The sequence below is a fragment of the Ornithodoros turicata genome, chromosome 8 (assembly GCF_037126465.1).
Source record: "Ornithodoros turicata isolate Travis chromosome 8, ASM3712646v1, whole genome shotgun sequence".
NCBI classification, from domain to species: domain Eukaryota; kingdom Metazoa; phylum Arthropoda; class Arachnida; order Ixodida; family Argasidae; genus Ornithodoros; species Ornithodoros turicata.
Genome location: NC_088208.1, coordinates 34,908,210 through 34,924,855, shown reverse-complemented (window position 1 = coordinate 34,924,855; position 16,646 = coordinate 34,908,210). Strand labels below are relative to the sequence as shown.

Below are 16,646 nucleotides of genomic sequence, written 5' to 3'. Positions count from 1 at the left end.
CAGGGCGGGGCTGTCTTCGAGGCTGTCCGGCCGTCCTCGCCTGTGTTCTGCGGCATGCTTCTTCACCGTGCTGTAGATTAGTGGATGCCTGACGAAGTCAGATTCTTCCGGGGCAAATATTCGATGTCTGTACGTGCCTTCACTTTTTTTCCGTTGTAGCTCCACTTCGCGAATCGTCACCTGCATACAGCGGACACAGGAAGCCGTGTAGCACGTATGCACCATCTCTTGTGGCGCCAACTGAAGAGTACCTATGTCCAATGATAAAGTTGCATGTCTGCGAGCACTCCTCCTGTGTCAGGTCAGGAATTTATGGCCCCTCGTCAGTGGCGTAGAGTGGGGGGAGCCCTAGGCGTGATCGCCCCGCGTGCAATATTTTTGGAGCGCAAATTATCGACAGAGAAAAAATAAACTCGAAATAAAACACTTGAAAAAGTTCGGCGTGGCGTTGGGCGCTGTGGGAACGATCTTCTGGCCGCCTGAAAGAGAGAGGCGATTGAAGCGAGGTTCGATATACCACGGCGGTGTAAAATTGCATCCTGTGTGCCGGCAATATAGACTGTGTTTGAGACTTCTGTTTAGTGTGTGTGTGTTTTTTTTCCACCCAGACTCAGGGTTCGTTATGAAGACTGCGTGCGTTGAGACAGCAGCGCGTATTCTCAAAGTGAAGCAACGGAAGCGCAAAGTCCATGAAGCGCTTTCTGCTGGATTGGGGAGCTATATAGTACCTGATACATTCTTGTTCGGCTGTCAGACAACCAACATAAACTTTATTCCGTGCTGTCATACTTGGCCCGGCACGTCCGGTGTGAGATATGGTCCTCGTACATCAACAGCAAGACGGTCTAGGGACGGTACAGGGTATATATGACGGTGTATGGATGGACGAACGGGCCGAGTTTTTGAGGGCGTGATACTCGTTTCGCCCCAGGCGCTGGGAACCCACACTACGCCGCTGCCCCTCGTGCCACGCTTGATCCATCCCCGATTTCAAAATTCCCGCGTAATCTGGGGGAGTTCCGTGGTTCCGTTTTGTAGCGCGCTCGCTAGGGGGAGTCCTTTCCGGCTTGCGGCATGCACGGGGACAAGGGGGACAAGTCAATCCGGTGCCCAGTGTAAAACGGTAAAGCCGATGGTATGCGGTGCTTTTATGTCTGCAATTGTTGTAAATCCCTTATCACCTCGATCACAGGTCGCTTATCGGCAGCTCCCGTTTATCGTGACAGCGTGCTATTATCCACCCCCAAGTTCTGAGCAGCTTGTGAAGTGCAGACTCCTCCGTTGTTGAGCCTTTCGACGCGCGAAGCTTGTGCGTGCTTGTGCGCTACAACGATACGCGGCACGCTACTATGCAGCCAGCACGCTTCAACTGGCTCTTTTTCCGACGTTTCTGGGTTCTCTGTGGCGTAGTTCTGAAGCAAAGAAATGCACTTGTTCTCCTTCTCGGACTGCTGATCATTGCGATCGTCTACGAAGTCAATGCTTACTACGTGGGCATCATTAGCAGCAAGTACTACGTGGTTCTCGGTGCCCGTGACTGGAACGGATTCTGGAGTGCTACAGCGCAAAGCGTTGGTATCATTTTGGCAATAGCCGTTGTGAGGGCGCTACGGACATACGTTTCGAACTTGGCCGGGGTGCAGTGGCGTATGATACTTACGGAAGACCTTCACAGGTTGTACTTTTCTAGCAGAACTCATTACACGGTGAACGTTCTTGAGGACTGGGTGGACAATCCCGATCAACGGATGACCCAGGACGTGGACAGGTTTTGCCAGAGAATCGCTGATGTCCTACCTGCCGCTTTTATAGCACCGTTTACCACAGCGTACTACACGTACCAGTGCGCCTCGATCGCTGGATGGAGTGGACCGCTGTCGGCTTTCGTTTTTTTCTTAACATTTGCGGTCATAAACAAGTTCCTGCTGTCTCCCGTAGTGCCTCGAGTTTACGAGCAGGAGAAGCAGGAAGGAAAGTTTAGGCATTTACACGCCAGTATACGCGCTCATTCAGAGTCCATTACATTCCTTGACGGCGAAGCTGTGGAGCAGGTGAACACCAATAGACAACTTATGAACCTTGTTCGCGCCCAGACTTACGTTGTCAACAGACAACTTCCTTTGAACGTTGGCGTCCATATGTTCGATTACCTTGGCAGCATTCTCAGCTTCCTCGTAATCGCGGTGCCGATCTTCAACGGTACATACGACGACGTCAAATCTAAAGCTTTGAGCGGCATCATCAGCAAGAACGCTTTTGTGACCATATACTTAATCAGTTGTTTCAGCAGTCTGGTTGATCTGTCGGGAGGCTTTTCGGTTATTTGCGGTAATACGCACAGGATAGCTGCCTTGCGCGAACGCATGCTGAAGCATGCTCGGGACGAAGATCTGCAAGCTGTTCTGAATAGCGACGGTACTTCGGACGGTGACAAGGGACCTGCCGTCGAGCTGGTTGATGTATCGTACAATTCTCCGAGGGATAATGAACCGCTTGTCGAGAACCTAACGTTATCTCTGGATACCAACCGCAACGTTCTGGTGACAGGACCTAGTGGCAGTGGGAAAACGATGTTACTGAGGGTCATCAAAGGACTTCGCGAAGCCTCTTCGGGGACAGTGAAAAGGACGAGAGAGCATTCTATACTTTTCATGCCACAGGTGCCGTGGCTGACAGTAGGGAGCTTACGGAACCAAATTGCCTACCCATCGCTGCCTGCGCATTCCGGCGACGAAGAACGAGACATGGTACGGCTTCTAGAACTCGCCGGATTAGAGCATCTTCTACGAAGTGCCTACAGCCTGGACGCGGAATTGGATGCGGCCTGGTACGACGCTCTATCTCCAGGGGAAAAGCAGAGACTTAGCTGGGTTCGAATGTTGCATCAAAGGCCGCCCTTGGCGTTCCTGGACGAACCCACAGCTGCGGTGGGCTACGAACTGAAGAGTCGCTTGTACGAAGAATGTGCAAAGAGAGACATCAGAGTCGTCGTCGTTGGTTACCAGCACGAGGTGAAAGGTTGGGAACCAGATCTTATAATCACAACACGGGAGAATGGCGTCAAACGGGAATCGTCGAAAATGTGATTACATCCTGTTTGACGGGCCTTGACAATGGGCCGGAACGCTGATGTTTTGTTGTATTGTATATTTTATATGTAGTTTATATATATATATATTTTAATACGCAAGTGTGTCATACATTATCATCAATTTTCAATGTTTCGTCGTTCCCAGAATGCGTTCGCTCGTAGTTGCGTGCGCAACTCCAAGATGTAAGGAGCCATGACTTCCAGAATTTTCCGTTGCGCGAGCTGGGACGCACGCGTTGAAATATCCAATGTAACGCATTATGGCCCGATTTCACTAACGCTGGTTAACTTTAAACCGAGATCAAGTGGTGCTAAAGCTTGAAGTTAACGCTCGTTTCTTTTGTTGCAAACGTTAGTTGGTGACGTGATGGATGTCTCAGTGACAATAGCTTGCTTTAGTGAAGCACAGTTAAGCGTTAAATTCCCAAAAGGGCACAACGAGATCTTGTCTGGCGATATCATGATTCTGACATACTCAGACTGATAACTGATGGATCCTCGCACACAACCCATCTACTACGGATGCCGGTGTGTTATGTGTCGTACACCAATCTCTTAACATCGCACCCAAAGTATGCAGTTTATGCTTGCAGTAGTTTATGCTTCGACTTGCAAGACGAATAATTTTAATAAATAGACCGTTAATTGTAGGATACATCAGAGTAGTCGTCCATGATTGTAACTCTTGTTGAAAAACCAGATTGTGCGTAGCTCTGTAATGCAGATGTGCTGAGGGATTCTTGCTGGAGTTCGTTGAAGAACATCTGTACGGTTGGATACCGCTTGATCACGGCGTGGAAGTCCTTTGCCGTGAGGGACAGCAGGTGACAATGGGTGACGGCAACTACATTCGCTTGCCGCGTCACTGGATGAAGCAGACACCGCTCTGGAAATGAAAACAAACGCAGAAGTTTTCGTCATATTCGCTTGCTTTCACAGCGATAGCTATATCAGGGAGGTTTTTGCGGCGTTGACGGGGATTACGGCGAGCGTAGCAGAAACGAAATGACGTTACAACATCACGTGATACACCACGCACATCACACCACCTGCTGCACCGCCATTGGCCGGCGGGATATAGTCAGTTGCTGCGCAGGGAGAGGGAAATAAACCTTTACAAGTGCCCTTGTCGCCATTGTACCAGGCCCCTAAGAATTGGGCGGCCAACGCAAACTGCATGTGCACGCCATATCTGAAGAGCGAGTGTATGAAAACAGTTGTGTGTGTGTGTGGTGAACACAACCGTGAACACATTGCGCGAAGTACAGCTATCGCTGTCACCTCTTCACCTTTTCCTCAGCCCTGCTTTAAGTACTGCTAAAGAGGCAGTGAAATGCCCCTCCATGAACGTTGAAGTGGATGAGGCAATTAAACATTGGACAAACAAAGCACAAGGCCCAATTGCATACTTCAGTTTGAATGATGGCACCAGTAATGGGATTCGAACCCACACCTTCTGATTGCCGGTCAGAGATGCTACCTACCCTCTCTTCAAAGTAACAAGCCAGGCTATATAAAACACGGGGACATATGCATTCGCCATCAACGCATCCTCTCTTACATTGTTGCCAGTCACTTCCACATTCACATAGATGAACACACTCGTGGCAGACGGCATCTTTCTCATGTAACGTTGTAGAGTATGATGAGCGGGAGAGGCCTCTGATTCGCACACCACCTAGAAGCCCTCCACTCCTTCAAAGGGCGTCTAAGTGAACTAGAGATGACGTCAATTCGTGACGTTCGCAGTCCCGATGCCAGGACCAATCAGGTGGGGGGAAAATCCGTATCCTACATATTTTAAATTTTGCTGCTGTCTTCACCAAAAAAAAGTGATTTTTTTTAAAGCCAACGTAGATGTGATAGACGTCATACGAGTACGGGGGCACAGCTGAGAGAAGAAAACACCATGATCGTATCGGTAGACCTATATACGTAACGATGAATCTTCCGGGATCAAGTTTTTGCGTACCTCCGAAATATTGACTATCCGAGAGCTTTGTGACCTTGTACCCTTCATTCGTGACTACGGCGACAGTGCCCGAGTCGACGAAGAACATTTTCGTCCCACGTCCATCCTGGTGGATAATAACGTCCTTAGGCTGGTAGAACTCTGGCTGCAAGCACTGTATTATATCGTCGGTGAAGTCGTCGCCCATACTGACGAAGAAAGGCACTGCCTGAAGCGCCTTACGACACTTGTAGCGCATGGCTTGCTGAAACGGTAGTCAGTCTTGTGAGAGAATCACGTGGTGTTGTCGGCAAAACACATATAGTAGTTGGTGATGGACGCGTGGTTGTCCACGCACTAGCAAATCATATTCGGCGTCCTAAGTCCGCACGATTTCATTCGACACTCACAGCACACTTATTCGGGGTAATGTACTCCGCGCAGGAGCAATGAGTGAAGTAGTATTCCTCTACGTGATGTAGCCAATGAGATATACCGTACACCACAATGCTACCCCCAGTGATGACGTCACAAGAACTAGTGCCTGTGCAATGGACCTTTACCCGAGAAACGTCATCATGACTTTGGTATAGACAGACTGAAATCGGAAGGGAAGGCCAGGGTTCCACGAATGGGCACTTGTTCGCTGTCTCCTATATTGAAAGAAAAGTAGGACCGAAGGTCGCGTCCCTTTCAGGGGCCATCGTAATCCCCTCAAGACGGTTGCATCTCGGGCGCGACCTTGTTCGCCCTTAGCTTCGAGCGTAGTTCAAGCCTACCAAATTGGTGGCGCTGGCGAACACTATGACGTCATTTGTTCACAAACAGGGAGCGGTCTATTGGTTCTCAGAAGCGCAACTCTGCAAAGGCCACCGCCATCAGCCACACTGACCACGCCTTGATGCTGCAGCGACCTTCGGTGATCGCGGACCCGATTCTCTACGTGACTGTGGCCTAAACATATCGGCTCCAGGCTCATATCAATGCACATAGTCGACTACCGAGTCGCATCAACCGAGCTGCGGAAGAACACTTCAACTATATCTTGCCGCATCTGAGAATGGCAAGGAAGCGTTACGCTAAGGGTACCAGGAGAGACGCGAAGTTCTTCAAACACTTTTCCGCGCACCGTAACATGAAAGGTACAAACGATGGTGGACCTACCTCCCTGAGCCCCGGAGACAGCGAACTCAATATAGCTTTCTCATCGAAGACCTTCATGGCGAAGCGCTGACCGATGTAGACCCGGACGCGACGTTTGAGTTTCCTAGGAATCCGCCGGTAGTGCATGTAATCTGTAATTTCCTGCATCTTTAAAGAGAACGAAGAGAAGAAGTTGTTAGTAGTTGGCACTTTCAGTCACTTTGGAACATGCAGCTTTTACTTTTATGTCGATTTGGAGCTTGCAACCGGCATTGTCATGTTCCTTTGCAACTTGTATATACTTTCGTGTCACACACGGCTATGACCCGTGGGCGTTCCCAGGATTTTTCCAAACGAGGGAGGGGCAATGTGTGCACACACCTCCCTCCCCCCCCCCCACACACACAAACAGCTCTTTTCCTGGAGACGGTCGCTGCGGACTGTGCGGGTAGTTCAGACAGTTCAGAGGTTCATACTGTGATATCGAGAATAATCTTGACGACCTGTACTAAAGAGCGCACAATTGTCACAAGTGACCTTGGAGCCCCAGCGGGGCCACGGCCCCCCATTGCCCCACTCTCGGTACGCTCATGCCTGTTTTTTACGAGAAGCTCGTGAAACTATCATGGAAGGAGAAAGATCTGCAACAACTTTCCGTGAAGTAGGTTCTTGAAGGAGAATCAGACTTTGTACAGCGTTCGTCGCCGCCTTGGAGTTCTAAGAATGGCTGAAGCACTCGCAATCTCTGAAGCAATCGCTGAAGCGGGTGAACTCCCGATTGAGGTTCTCCGTGAAAGGGAAACAGCTCGGCACTTCCTCCGCTTTGTGTGGGCACAATCGCCGTCACACGCTCCTCAAGACACGCGCAGACGACATGCCCGAGCCGTCGCAGCTAAAGACGTAACACCACCGGACGCCGCTTGGTCTCTACCGGTACCACCCATCCTCATGCGTCTTCGGGGGATCATCGAGAGCGAAGAGACCGTACCCCCCCCCCCCACACACACACACTGAAATCCTACGATCCCATTTTTATGGTAGAAGGGCAAGAGCGAGCGGGTACTTGGTGGAGGAAAAAAAAACGAGACAATAAAGGAATGAAGGAGGACAAGTTTAGACAAGGTTAGAGAACGTGTCATGGTTGTCCTTGTCTCGGGTTCCTTTTCCTTTACCTTTTTTATGTTCCAGTAGAAGAAATTGCTTGGACCATGGCCAAACCCAGCCCACCGCCGCTCTGCCCCGAAAGCGCCGAAGTTGTTAGACCAACGTAGGACTTCGGTCTTCACTCTATAATGTTGAATTCCAATGGCGGATTGGGAGCACTTCCGGAGCAAGCCTGACTCCTCTGTCTGGAGCAATTCTGTTCTATTGGCGGATTTGGGGCAGGGCCCGAGTCTTCCGACGACAGCTCCCGCGCGGCCTTGAGGCCAATGCAGCTCCATGGAGCGCCAAGATCGGCGGAAGTCCCGCGTCACATGGCATGTGGTTTGTGCTCCTGGTCAATGCCGCTTCCCTCTCTTCGCTTTCGCTAGCATGACGGAGGCCCCCGCTGCAGGTGTTGCAACCATGCCTTCTCATCCGCGGTCAGAGCCATGGCCGTTCCTAGAGGGGGGCAAGGGCAGGCCAAGCCCCCCCCCCCCCCCCCGTGGAACTCCAGCCAGGGTCGCTTGTCAAAATAATGCACTCTTTAGTCATATGTCGTAATTATTATTCTCAGATGTCATAATAGGAACCTCGGGACACCCACGCAGTACGCAATGTCCGCCTCCAGAAAAAAATTGGGGGGGGGGGGGTGAGGCTTTGTACATTTGCCCCCCCTCCCCCTTGGAAAAAATTCCCGGTCATGGTGTGTCTGTGCAGAGCCGTGTACGTCGTGCGCGAGCGCCCCCAGCACCCCCGCTCACTCTAACGAGTGTGTGAATGTTCGAATCGCAGACAGAGATAGTGTGCACTTGGCTGGAGCGGGACTCGCCCGTGGAGTCGGCCGACTGCTCCAAATTTGTATTCGGAGTTCATGAGGCGACCCATTATTCCAGTTCACCGAAATCCCGCTGCAATGGGGTAGAGTACCGCCCCTGGCGATGAAACTCCCCATTCATTATCATTCAAATAAAGGTGTGTCTAAAATGGGACATTTGACGGCAATGAGGCGTTTCCCCCAATGTTCGTTTGCAAGCGGTCCCTGGACCTTGTTCTCTACACTTACAGAGGGGTGAAACGCTTACTCGATCCCGATGCCTCCGCATGCGGTCCATGTCTTCGAAGATGTTCAGAGCGCTGCCCATGAGGAGTGCTTCAATTACAGCTCCAATGAACATGGTCAACAACAGCACCCACTGTTCGGCAGGCAACGATGGAATCACTGCCCCGAAGCCACAGGTCATGATTTGCGACACGGAGGCGAACATGGAGTAGGTGTACTGTGCAATCCACGGAGAATGCTGCGATAAGCCCATTTTTGAGGTCTCCATACGTAGTATATGCATGCGAGCACCTCATATGAGCGTCATAAAATGTTACCTGAATGTTGGCCACAACCACCCAGGACCCGTCCGGTAATCCAGTGAGATACGGCACGTAGAACTGGAGGCAGGCGATCCAATGGGTGATGAGCATCACGAAAGCCAATAGGTTTACCATTTGCAAGTATACGGTCGAACGCAGAAAGAACTGCGAGACAATGGCGTGATTGACTTTCAGAAACTGAGACGTTCATTCGGGGATTTTCATCGTTCTGGTATGTCGGGGAGGTCTATTCGCCAAACTGGGACGTTCATTCGGGGATTTTCATCGTTCTGGTATGTCGGAAGGTCTATTCGCCAAACAGGGAAGTTCATTCGGGGATTTTCATCGTCCTGGTATGTCTATTCGCCAATATTCGCGGTTCAAAGAATAGGACCACCTTTGAAAAGTGTGAAATCAAACTGTGAAATCGGCTTGGGGTCGCACAAGATACGTGAATATTACATCGAAGCAAGAGCTTCAGGTCGGGGGCAGTTCGCTGCCTCCTATTGAAAGAAAAGTAGGACAAAACGTCACGTCCCTTTCAGGGACCATGGCAATCCCCTCAAGACCGTGGTTTTCGGGCACGACCTTATTGGCCACCTTAAAAGCGACTTGTTGGCCTCTAGCTTCCAGCGTAGTTTCACTCTACCAAATTGGTGGCGCTGTCGAACACTATGACGTCATTTGTTCGCAAACAGGGAGAGGTTTATTTATCCTGTCCGTACATTGACCAAGCTATAGTGGCGTATTTCAATATCTCTATGGTATGTCCTCCTCCTGTTCTGCTGGGTTAATGGTGAGGACCTTTTAACAGCAAGGCGAAAGGGCTGTGAGCTAAACGTGCCTTTTATGCGTACTTCCCGGACAGAAACATAAGGGAGAAATGTATACAGTCAAACCTCGCTTTACGAACACCCTTCGTTTCTCAGAAAATCGTTCGTAAATCGAGGTATTCGTAAATCGAGGTCCGAGGAGTGCAGTGCACAAACAAATACCTCACAAAAACACGGGAAATTGATTTGAATAAGTTTTATTTTTGAAAATACTGCGTAATTGTGCTTTGCACCATACTTTCTGCAGGGTCTATCCTGTTTAGAAGAGATGACAGAAGTCTGACACTTGACTCATCCACCCGGTCCTCAAAGTACCGTATCGCGCGCGGATGAGACTGTTTCCAACGGCAAATATTACGCTTGTCACCGGCTGTCAGGACTGAACGCCTTCTCTTGGAACGGCAAGATGTTTCCATCTCGGAGACCTGGTCCAAACTCACAACCGTTCGGCTGTAAACGCCCGAATTATTATTTCAGGAACTGATGAATCATGTTTGTGGAACGTAGCGACGTTGGGACATTGTATGTTTGACCTTGGCAGCATGTACTGAGGAACTTTCATTATCCTCCGGTCCATTGGCCTGTCCTCTGTACGTTCATAACGCCCGTTCGTATATCGAGGTCAGAATGGCTTGGCTACTTTGGGTCCGTTCCCTAATAATCCGTTCATAGTTCGGATATCGAGGGTTCGTAAAACGAGGTCAAAATACACGGAAAAAGTTTGGTTCCCTGTGGAGCCGTTCGTAAGTCGAGGGAATTCGTATATCGAGGGTTCATAAAACGAGGTCCGACTGTACTAACAAACATGCGTTCCGTGTGTCCGCCATAGCGCACGAGTCTGCTCATCTTCAGGAACTTAAGCAGGCTCAACGCAAGGTTCGTGTATGGCCTATGACGGTTTTTCATGAAGAGCCATACGACGGCGTCCAGTGGGAGACAGCTAAGGAAGTCCACGGCGAACCAGCCTGCCAAGTAGCGATCTCGAATGATTCTCAAGTCACGAATCACCCCACGCACTTCGCCGTCGAAGTAATATATACCTGCGTGCATGCGTAACTTCAATTATGGGAAATGCGTTACCTTGTACCGCAAATACAAAAAAAGTGTGTTTAGAGATATCACTATATCGTGTAAAACGCAATATTGAACCGTGCCGTTCCAAATACAGCTGGCACATACGTTTACCCCGAAACTTTCGGCGTTCGACTTCCTGCTTATTATCGCCTTTCATGACCGCACCTCAGACATCGGGAACGCTTTCAGTTGTAAAGCACGCATTCTGAGTCACACAGGTTGTGTTCGTTTATTCAACTCGCGCGAGCCGAGAGTCGGAGTCGTGACGTACATGAATCATCGTACGTCATCGACTCGCATCGAGAAGAGAGTCGCTGAGAACTTCTAGTGTTGATTCCTCAAATTTTAAAACTGGAGTCACTGCCAGGGCGATGACATCAGTATAGAGCCGCACCAGGGAATTTTCGCACAGCAAGAGTCGACTCTCTCGGCCCTCGAGTTGCTCGAGTCCAATAAACGAACACAAACACAACTACATTGACAGCGCGTGCCAGAGCCACGCCACCTGCGTGACGTAGTCATTTAAGAGTCGGCCAATCACGACATGCTTTCGGCGACCAGAGAAGACCCGCCATCAGCCGCATGGACAGACACTGGTAGCCGCAGAAAGCCTCCATTTGAAATCGTCTGCGACGATTAACTGTAGCAGACGACATCGCCACTCTATGTCTACGCGGCGAAGGAGTGAGAGGAGGCTTAAGCAGGCTTTCTGCACCTAGGTGGCGTTAGCCACTAGTCACCGGATTGGGGAAAGTAACGCCGTAACGTCATCCTTGTACTTGAAGCGACAATGGCGGCCACAGCATGGGTTGGCATGCTACGTCCACCATTAATGCTCCAAAGTCGTGGCGAACAAGATCAGAGGACAGCGGTACTTTCCCCAATGCAGTGACTTACCAGGAGTACGGCCGGAACCTCGTGACGCAAACATTTCACCCAACCGGAGCTAAGAAGGTGTCCAACGCACTCCCACAATACGCGTCTTCCGGCAGCAAATTATTCTTAGGTTTGTTGCAGCTGCAACTACAGCTCCATGTGCTCATGGCTGTGGATTTATTGATCAAAAAGTCCCCAGTCAATCCACACCATACCAACAATGAAAATATATAACTTTTTCAAGAACCTTCTACTCCCATCGTTGTTAGTACGCGAACAGCAGCACGAAGCCCACAGAAGGGACAGTTCAGGTCACCTGTCAGGAAGTTGAGCACAATGTCGCCCAAGAAAACAGCGTCGGTGGCCAGGTAGAAGACGATCCAAGGAAAATGGTCGAACCCAGAAAAGAAAGCCATGTCCACAGGGACCAGAATCACGTTCATGACCAAGAGAAGAAACATGCAAGCGTCCCAATAAACCCTGAAATTCGGAAAGGACTGCCCATGTATTACACAACCCATTTTTGTTTTCCTTTTCCTGTTTTTCAGCGTTGTTTGCCTGTCTTGGTGCACGCAAGCAACGCTCCAGAGTTTCTTCATGCATTGTAATCGTTGTGTCTTCACTACGTACCATCAAACTAGATCGTGATTTTTCTTCACCGTCTTTGTTATAAATCTTGAAACGTAGGTTCACATCGAAGCTCGCTCGCACATACGGCAACCAGGGCCGGTGCTAGGGGTGTGCGGGGCCTGAGGCAAAGGCACATCGCGGGGCCTGTTTCACACGATTAAATGCATACTTGGTATTTTTTTAAAAAGTAATCCCTGGTTGAGGGCTTCGTGCGCGGGGCCTATACAAGCGCGGGGCTTAAGGCGGCCGCCTTACTCGCCCCCCCCCCCCCTCCTATCGCCGGCCCTGACGGCAACGGCGGACGGCGACCGTGGACGGCACGGCAAATCTCGCAGTTTCCTCGCCGTTGTGATGCCGTGATGGCCTCCGCGGCACGGCAAAAGAAAGTTGAGACATGTTCAACTTCAGCCGTGCCGCGATGAAAACTGCCGGCGCGTACCGTGTTTACCCATGGAAGAGAAGAAGGGAAGAAGATATGACCACGGCGGGAAAAGAGACAGTGTGAACAACGGCGACAAGCGACCGCGTCACGTCGCTTTGCCGTTATCGTTCGCCGTCCCTGCCATTGCCGTATGTGTGAACTAGCCTTAATTGTCTTTCGCACTTGCCCGACATAACTTATTGGTACGATGCGTTGCAACCCCTTTGTTGTATACATAGGCAGGGATTTGTGTTACATCAATGAAATATCGGAAAGTGCAACATGAGTGCCAACATTTTGTTCGCAGAGCTGTGTATAGCGCGTACCTGAAGGCTCCGTCTGGTTCAATGACCCACTTAGATACCACTTCTGCGGGCCTGGTTGCATGCAGCTGACGGTAACGCGGAGCGTTAGATGCCAACAGGAGAGACTTTACATTCTCGACGAACCTCTGTGGCGGCACGGAGTTCACTGGGGAGCAGAGAAAATTTATTGTTTCCATTCGCTTCCCTCTTGGGCTCTCAGGAGACAGGAAACAGCCTCCTTTCCACGGAAAATGTCTTGTATACGTGCAATTCATGGGTGGCTCCTTCTTTCCTCTCCAAATTATTTACTTTATTTCTTCAGTTTAACTTGAATCAATAAGTATGGCTTCCGGGACGGGATATATATTTTAAATGATGTTGTCTCATTTTCATTTTCCCCGTCGTGGATGAGGACAACGGGAACCTTCTACGACAGTAAGCTTTGGAGAAAGCCTACGTATTTTGCCTCATTGCACGTGGAGGCTTGCACGGCTCTTGCAATAAAAGGAAGGAGAGAGAGAGGGCTGCTAGGGCATCCACACTAAAGGGTCTACTACTCCTGTGCTACAGACACTGAAACCAATGAGGTCTATAATGCGTAGCAGATTGGCTAATATGTTTCTGAAGGAACAGGTAAGGATAATGTAGGATAAGCAAGCGAGCCGGTGAACTGTGGATGAAGGCAAGTAACTATTTCTCAAACTCAATGGAGTGTCTCCTTAATCCACATGACGGCGCTTTCGCCGTATTGGTCGTGCAGCGAAAAACGATTTCCTATCAGCTTCCCAAGCACTCCCTGAATTTATTTGTCGGGTACATTCATGACAACCCAAGGAACGTTGGGAGAGGTTAGAATGATGCATGACTTCGCTTAATTGTTTCTAGGTCGAAGAGCAGTGACTCAAATTCTGCACTACGGAAACTTTGAATCAACATTGTATCGCATTTTACACTTCATACACGTTATACACTCTGGTTGTGGTGCTTCCGAGTGCTCGTCTTTGTCGGCCTCACAGAGGTGGGACCGCACCCACGCGAGCTGGTCATTATATACACTCTACAGCGAGCACCCAGTATAAAACGGTAAACATAGATGGCAGACAGAGAAATGCTTTATCTTACCACCCGAAACTTTGTCGATGACGTCTTGCTGCCAGATACTCTGGAATGGTGGAGAAGCAATCGGTGTAGCTGTTGTTGGACTTAAAGGACGCGAAAAGCCGAGACCTCCCGCGATTTTTCGTATGGAGTGACCCAGATGAAAGGAGACTATGCTTAATCGCCTCCTGCTTCGCTGAGTCGTATCTCTTGGGGAGTAGAGAGCTGTCGGAGAGTCGATGTTTGCCGGGGTGCCGATGTCTGTCGGAGAGTCGATGTCTGTCGGTGAGTCGATGTCTCTCGGAGAGTCGATGTCCGTCGGAGGGCCGATGTCTCTCGGAGAGCCGATGCCTCTCGGAGAGTAGACGTATCTCGGTGAGTCAATGTCTATTGGTGAGCCGCTGAAACTTCTCGGAAGGCCAACGATTCTCGGAGAGTCAATGCTTCTAGGAGAGCCGATGCTTCTAGGAGAGCCGATGCTTCTAGGAGAGCCGATGCTTCTAGGAGAGCCAATGCTTCTAGGAGAGCCAATGCTTCTAGAAGGACCAATGATTCTTCTCGGAGAGTCAACACCTCTCGGGGAGCCGACTGCTACCGGGGACTTGGCCGATCCCGATGGCCCGGCTCCTACCGGGGAACCGACCGCTTCCTGGGATGCGGTCGCTGCTGTGGAGCCGACCGCTACCGGGGGCTTGGCCGATCCCGAAGGCCCCGCTCCTTCCGGGGAGCCGGCCGTCACTGGGAACCCGGTCGCTGGTGGAGAGCCGACCACTACCGGGGACCCCGCCGATGGCGAAGGTGCAGCTCCCGCTGGGGTTGCGATCGCTGCTGGGGAGCCGACTGGCCTTGGGGAGTTCATGGAGGGTATGGTTCACTATAGTGGTGGGAAAATGGCGATTCTATATGAGCAACTTGAAGAAATGCAAACCCTGCGCAAGCTTTTGTAGACCGAATACTAGGCTTACGCTTCTATGCGTAGATGCCTTTGTGTCGGGCAGTGGGCTGGCTAAGTTGAGTAGTCTTGGGATCGCTGAAGGCTATTCATTCGAACAGAAAATACATATTAGGGCAGTTCAAGCACTGAGGGTTCAAGCTCTACGGAGGGCTTCACGCAACAGGGAGATAAATTTTTGAAAATTCGATCACATTTACAAGGCATTGCAAGGCAAGGCATTGCTGCCCCCTTGTCTTTATAACTATATAGAAACCCACTAGACCCATAGCATATAGGCCCACATGCACCAATTGTCCCTTAGAATCTAGTGCAACGATACCTTTCAGCTTATATCCTAGGCCAAGTAATTTGCGAAGGCATCGAATTCGACTGGCCCTCCTTCCTCTTCTTCCTCCTCCTTACACAAAAATGGCCGTGATCCACCCGTACTATTCCGTACGAGCATATATATACTTCTTTCATACTCAGTGGTGATGGTGATGGCGATGTGATAAAGAAAAAATGGCTACCCCAGTACGCTTACACACAGAAAGTAAGTACGTTAAAGAAGAAATTAAAGTACAAAGTACTCAGAGGCCGTGATTCACGAAGGCAGATTGACCACGTAACCACGAACACACGTAACTACGAACGAAGGAATGCATGAGGGAGTCTGGAATAGTATGGTGGTATGGAATAAACCAGTGACTTAGCCGGGGAGGAGGGTTCAACCCCCCCCCCCCCCCCCCCCCCCCCGAAATCGTACCCTTGGTAGTGCATTTGGGAGAGGTAAAACGAAGGTGAAATCCTCCTCCCCCACGCAAAGTCTCCAATAGAACCCCTCGGGAAATATTTTTGCTGCGGGGATTAACTTGTCCGTACCACGGACTCCTTCCTATACCACACGGTCACAGCAATGGGCAGCAGGGGGCCGTTGCCGAACGCGGCGCTGGGGCCATTGCTCTGATCGCGGTAGAGAGGAGGAGAGATAGGAGTCCGAGGTATAAGGACAAGTCCATACGTACTTCGTTGCATTCTTTCTCGTAAATTAACTTTCGTACGAATTAATACAATAAAAGGAATGCCCGAAAATACAACCACTTCGCATATGTCCTAGTACACACCAGGGCCATGTTCATTCGTGACTACAGGCGTACTACGGGAAAGTCGTTACCTTTCTTTTTTTTTTCTGTTTTGTTGCCAAAGAAAACGTACTAATTAATCTAACTAGGTTATCGATGGTAGTTACATCTTGGTGCCGATCCGTTCCCCAACATTTGTATTTGTACTTGGTGCAGGCTTTAATCGGAATGAAGCATTGATCACCTCAATAACTTTGATGACGAGGACATGTCAATTTTTCAGTGACGTAGCAAGGGGGGAAGGTTCTACATATTTTAGGCCGAGACGTAGCGGCTGCACCAGCAACCTCCTGGGGAGTTACGTCGTCATTCATTTTGACGAACTTTTAAATCATGAAAGATGGAAGTTCGGCGCTAGGGACATTCATTTCTTTTGGTGTGATGATGCCGTTGCAGTTTTCAGATAAAGGATAGAGCATAGAAAACGCGGAACATTGCCCAGGAAAAAAAGGTAGATTTGACGGACACGTTTTTGTCGCTGCTCCAGAAACGCGCTTTCTCCCTCGCCCTTAAATGAGGGGGAGAAAACGCAGCAGCTTGTTCTCCCACGATGCCGCCGGATGCTTCCTCTACTCTGAAATCGTCTCCGGCGATTGGATATAGAGCGGATCAGAGCCGTTTATGAGGATATGAGTCGTTTATG

The 16,646-nt window shown here is 50.0% G+C and overlaps 2 protein-coding genes across 3 annotated transcripts; one reads left to right on the top strand and one right to left on the bottom strand.

Annotated features, from left to right (window-relative positions):
• The first annotated feature begins 1,109 nt into the window (after window positions 1–1,109).
• LOC135367114 (lysosomal cobalamin transporter ABCD4-like) lies at window positions 1,110–3,190 on the top strand. Its single transcript, XM_064600231.1, has one exon. It carries the CDS (start codon window positions 1,350–1,352, stop codon window positions 3,084–3,086), a length of 1,737 nt encoding a protein of 578 aa, XP_064456301.1. The 5' UTR covers window positions 1,110–1,349; the 3' UTR covers window positions 3,087–3,190.
• A 492-nt stretch (window positions 3,191–3,682) lies between these two features.
• On the bottom strand, window positions 3,683–15,295 carry LOC135367113 (potassium/sodium hyperpolarization-activated cyclic nucleotide-gated channel 4-like). 2 transcript variants are annotated; one of them, XM_064600229.1, is made up of 11 exons: window positions 15,202–15,295; window positions 14,893–14,964; window positions 13,952–14,801; window positions 12,851–12,995; window positions 11,790–11,953; window positions 10,325–10,563; window positions 8,706–8,855; window positions 8,411–8,626; window positions 6,207–6,353; window positions 5,064–5,307; window positions 3,683–3,977 (listed from the first exon to the last, which is right to left on the bottom strand). In XM_064600229.1, the coding sequence occupies exons 3-11, from the start codon at window positions 14,784–14,786 to the stop codon at window positions 3,733–3,735; spliced, it is 2,385 nt and encodes a 794-aa protein (XP_064456299.1). In that variant the 5' UTR covers window positions 14,787–14,801; window positions 14,893–14,964; window positions 15,202–15,295; the 3' UTR covers window positions 3,683–3,732. The 2 variants fall into 2 exon arrangements, with proteins under 2 accessions (XP_064456299.1, XP_064456300.1); XM_064600230.1 differs by having other exon boundaries at window positions 10,325–10,488.
• Between the last annotated feature and the right edge of the window lie 1,351 nt (window positions 15,296–16,646).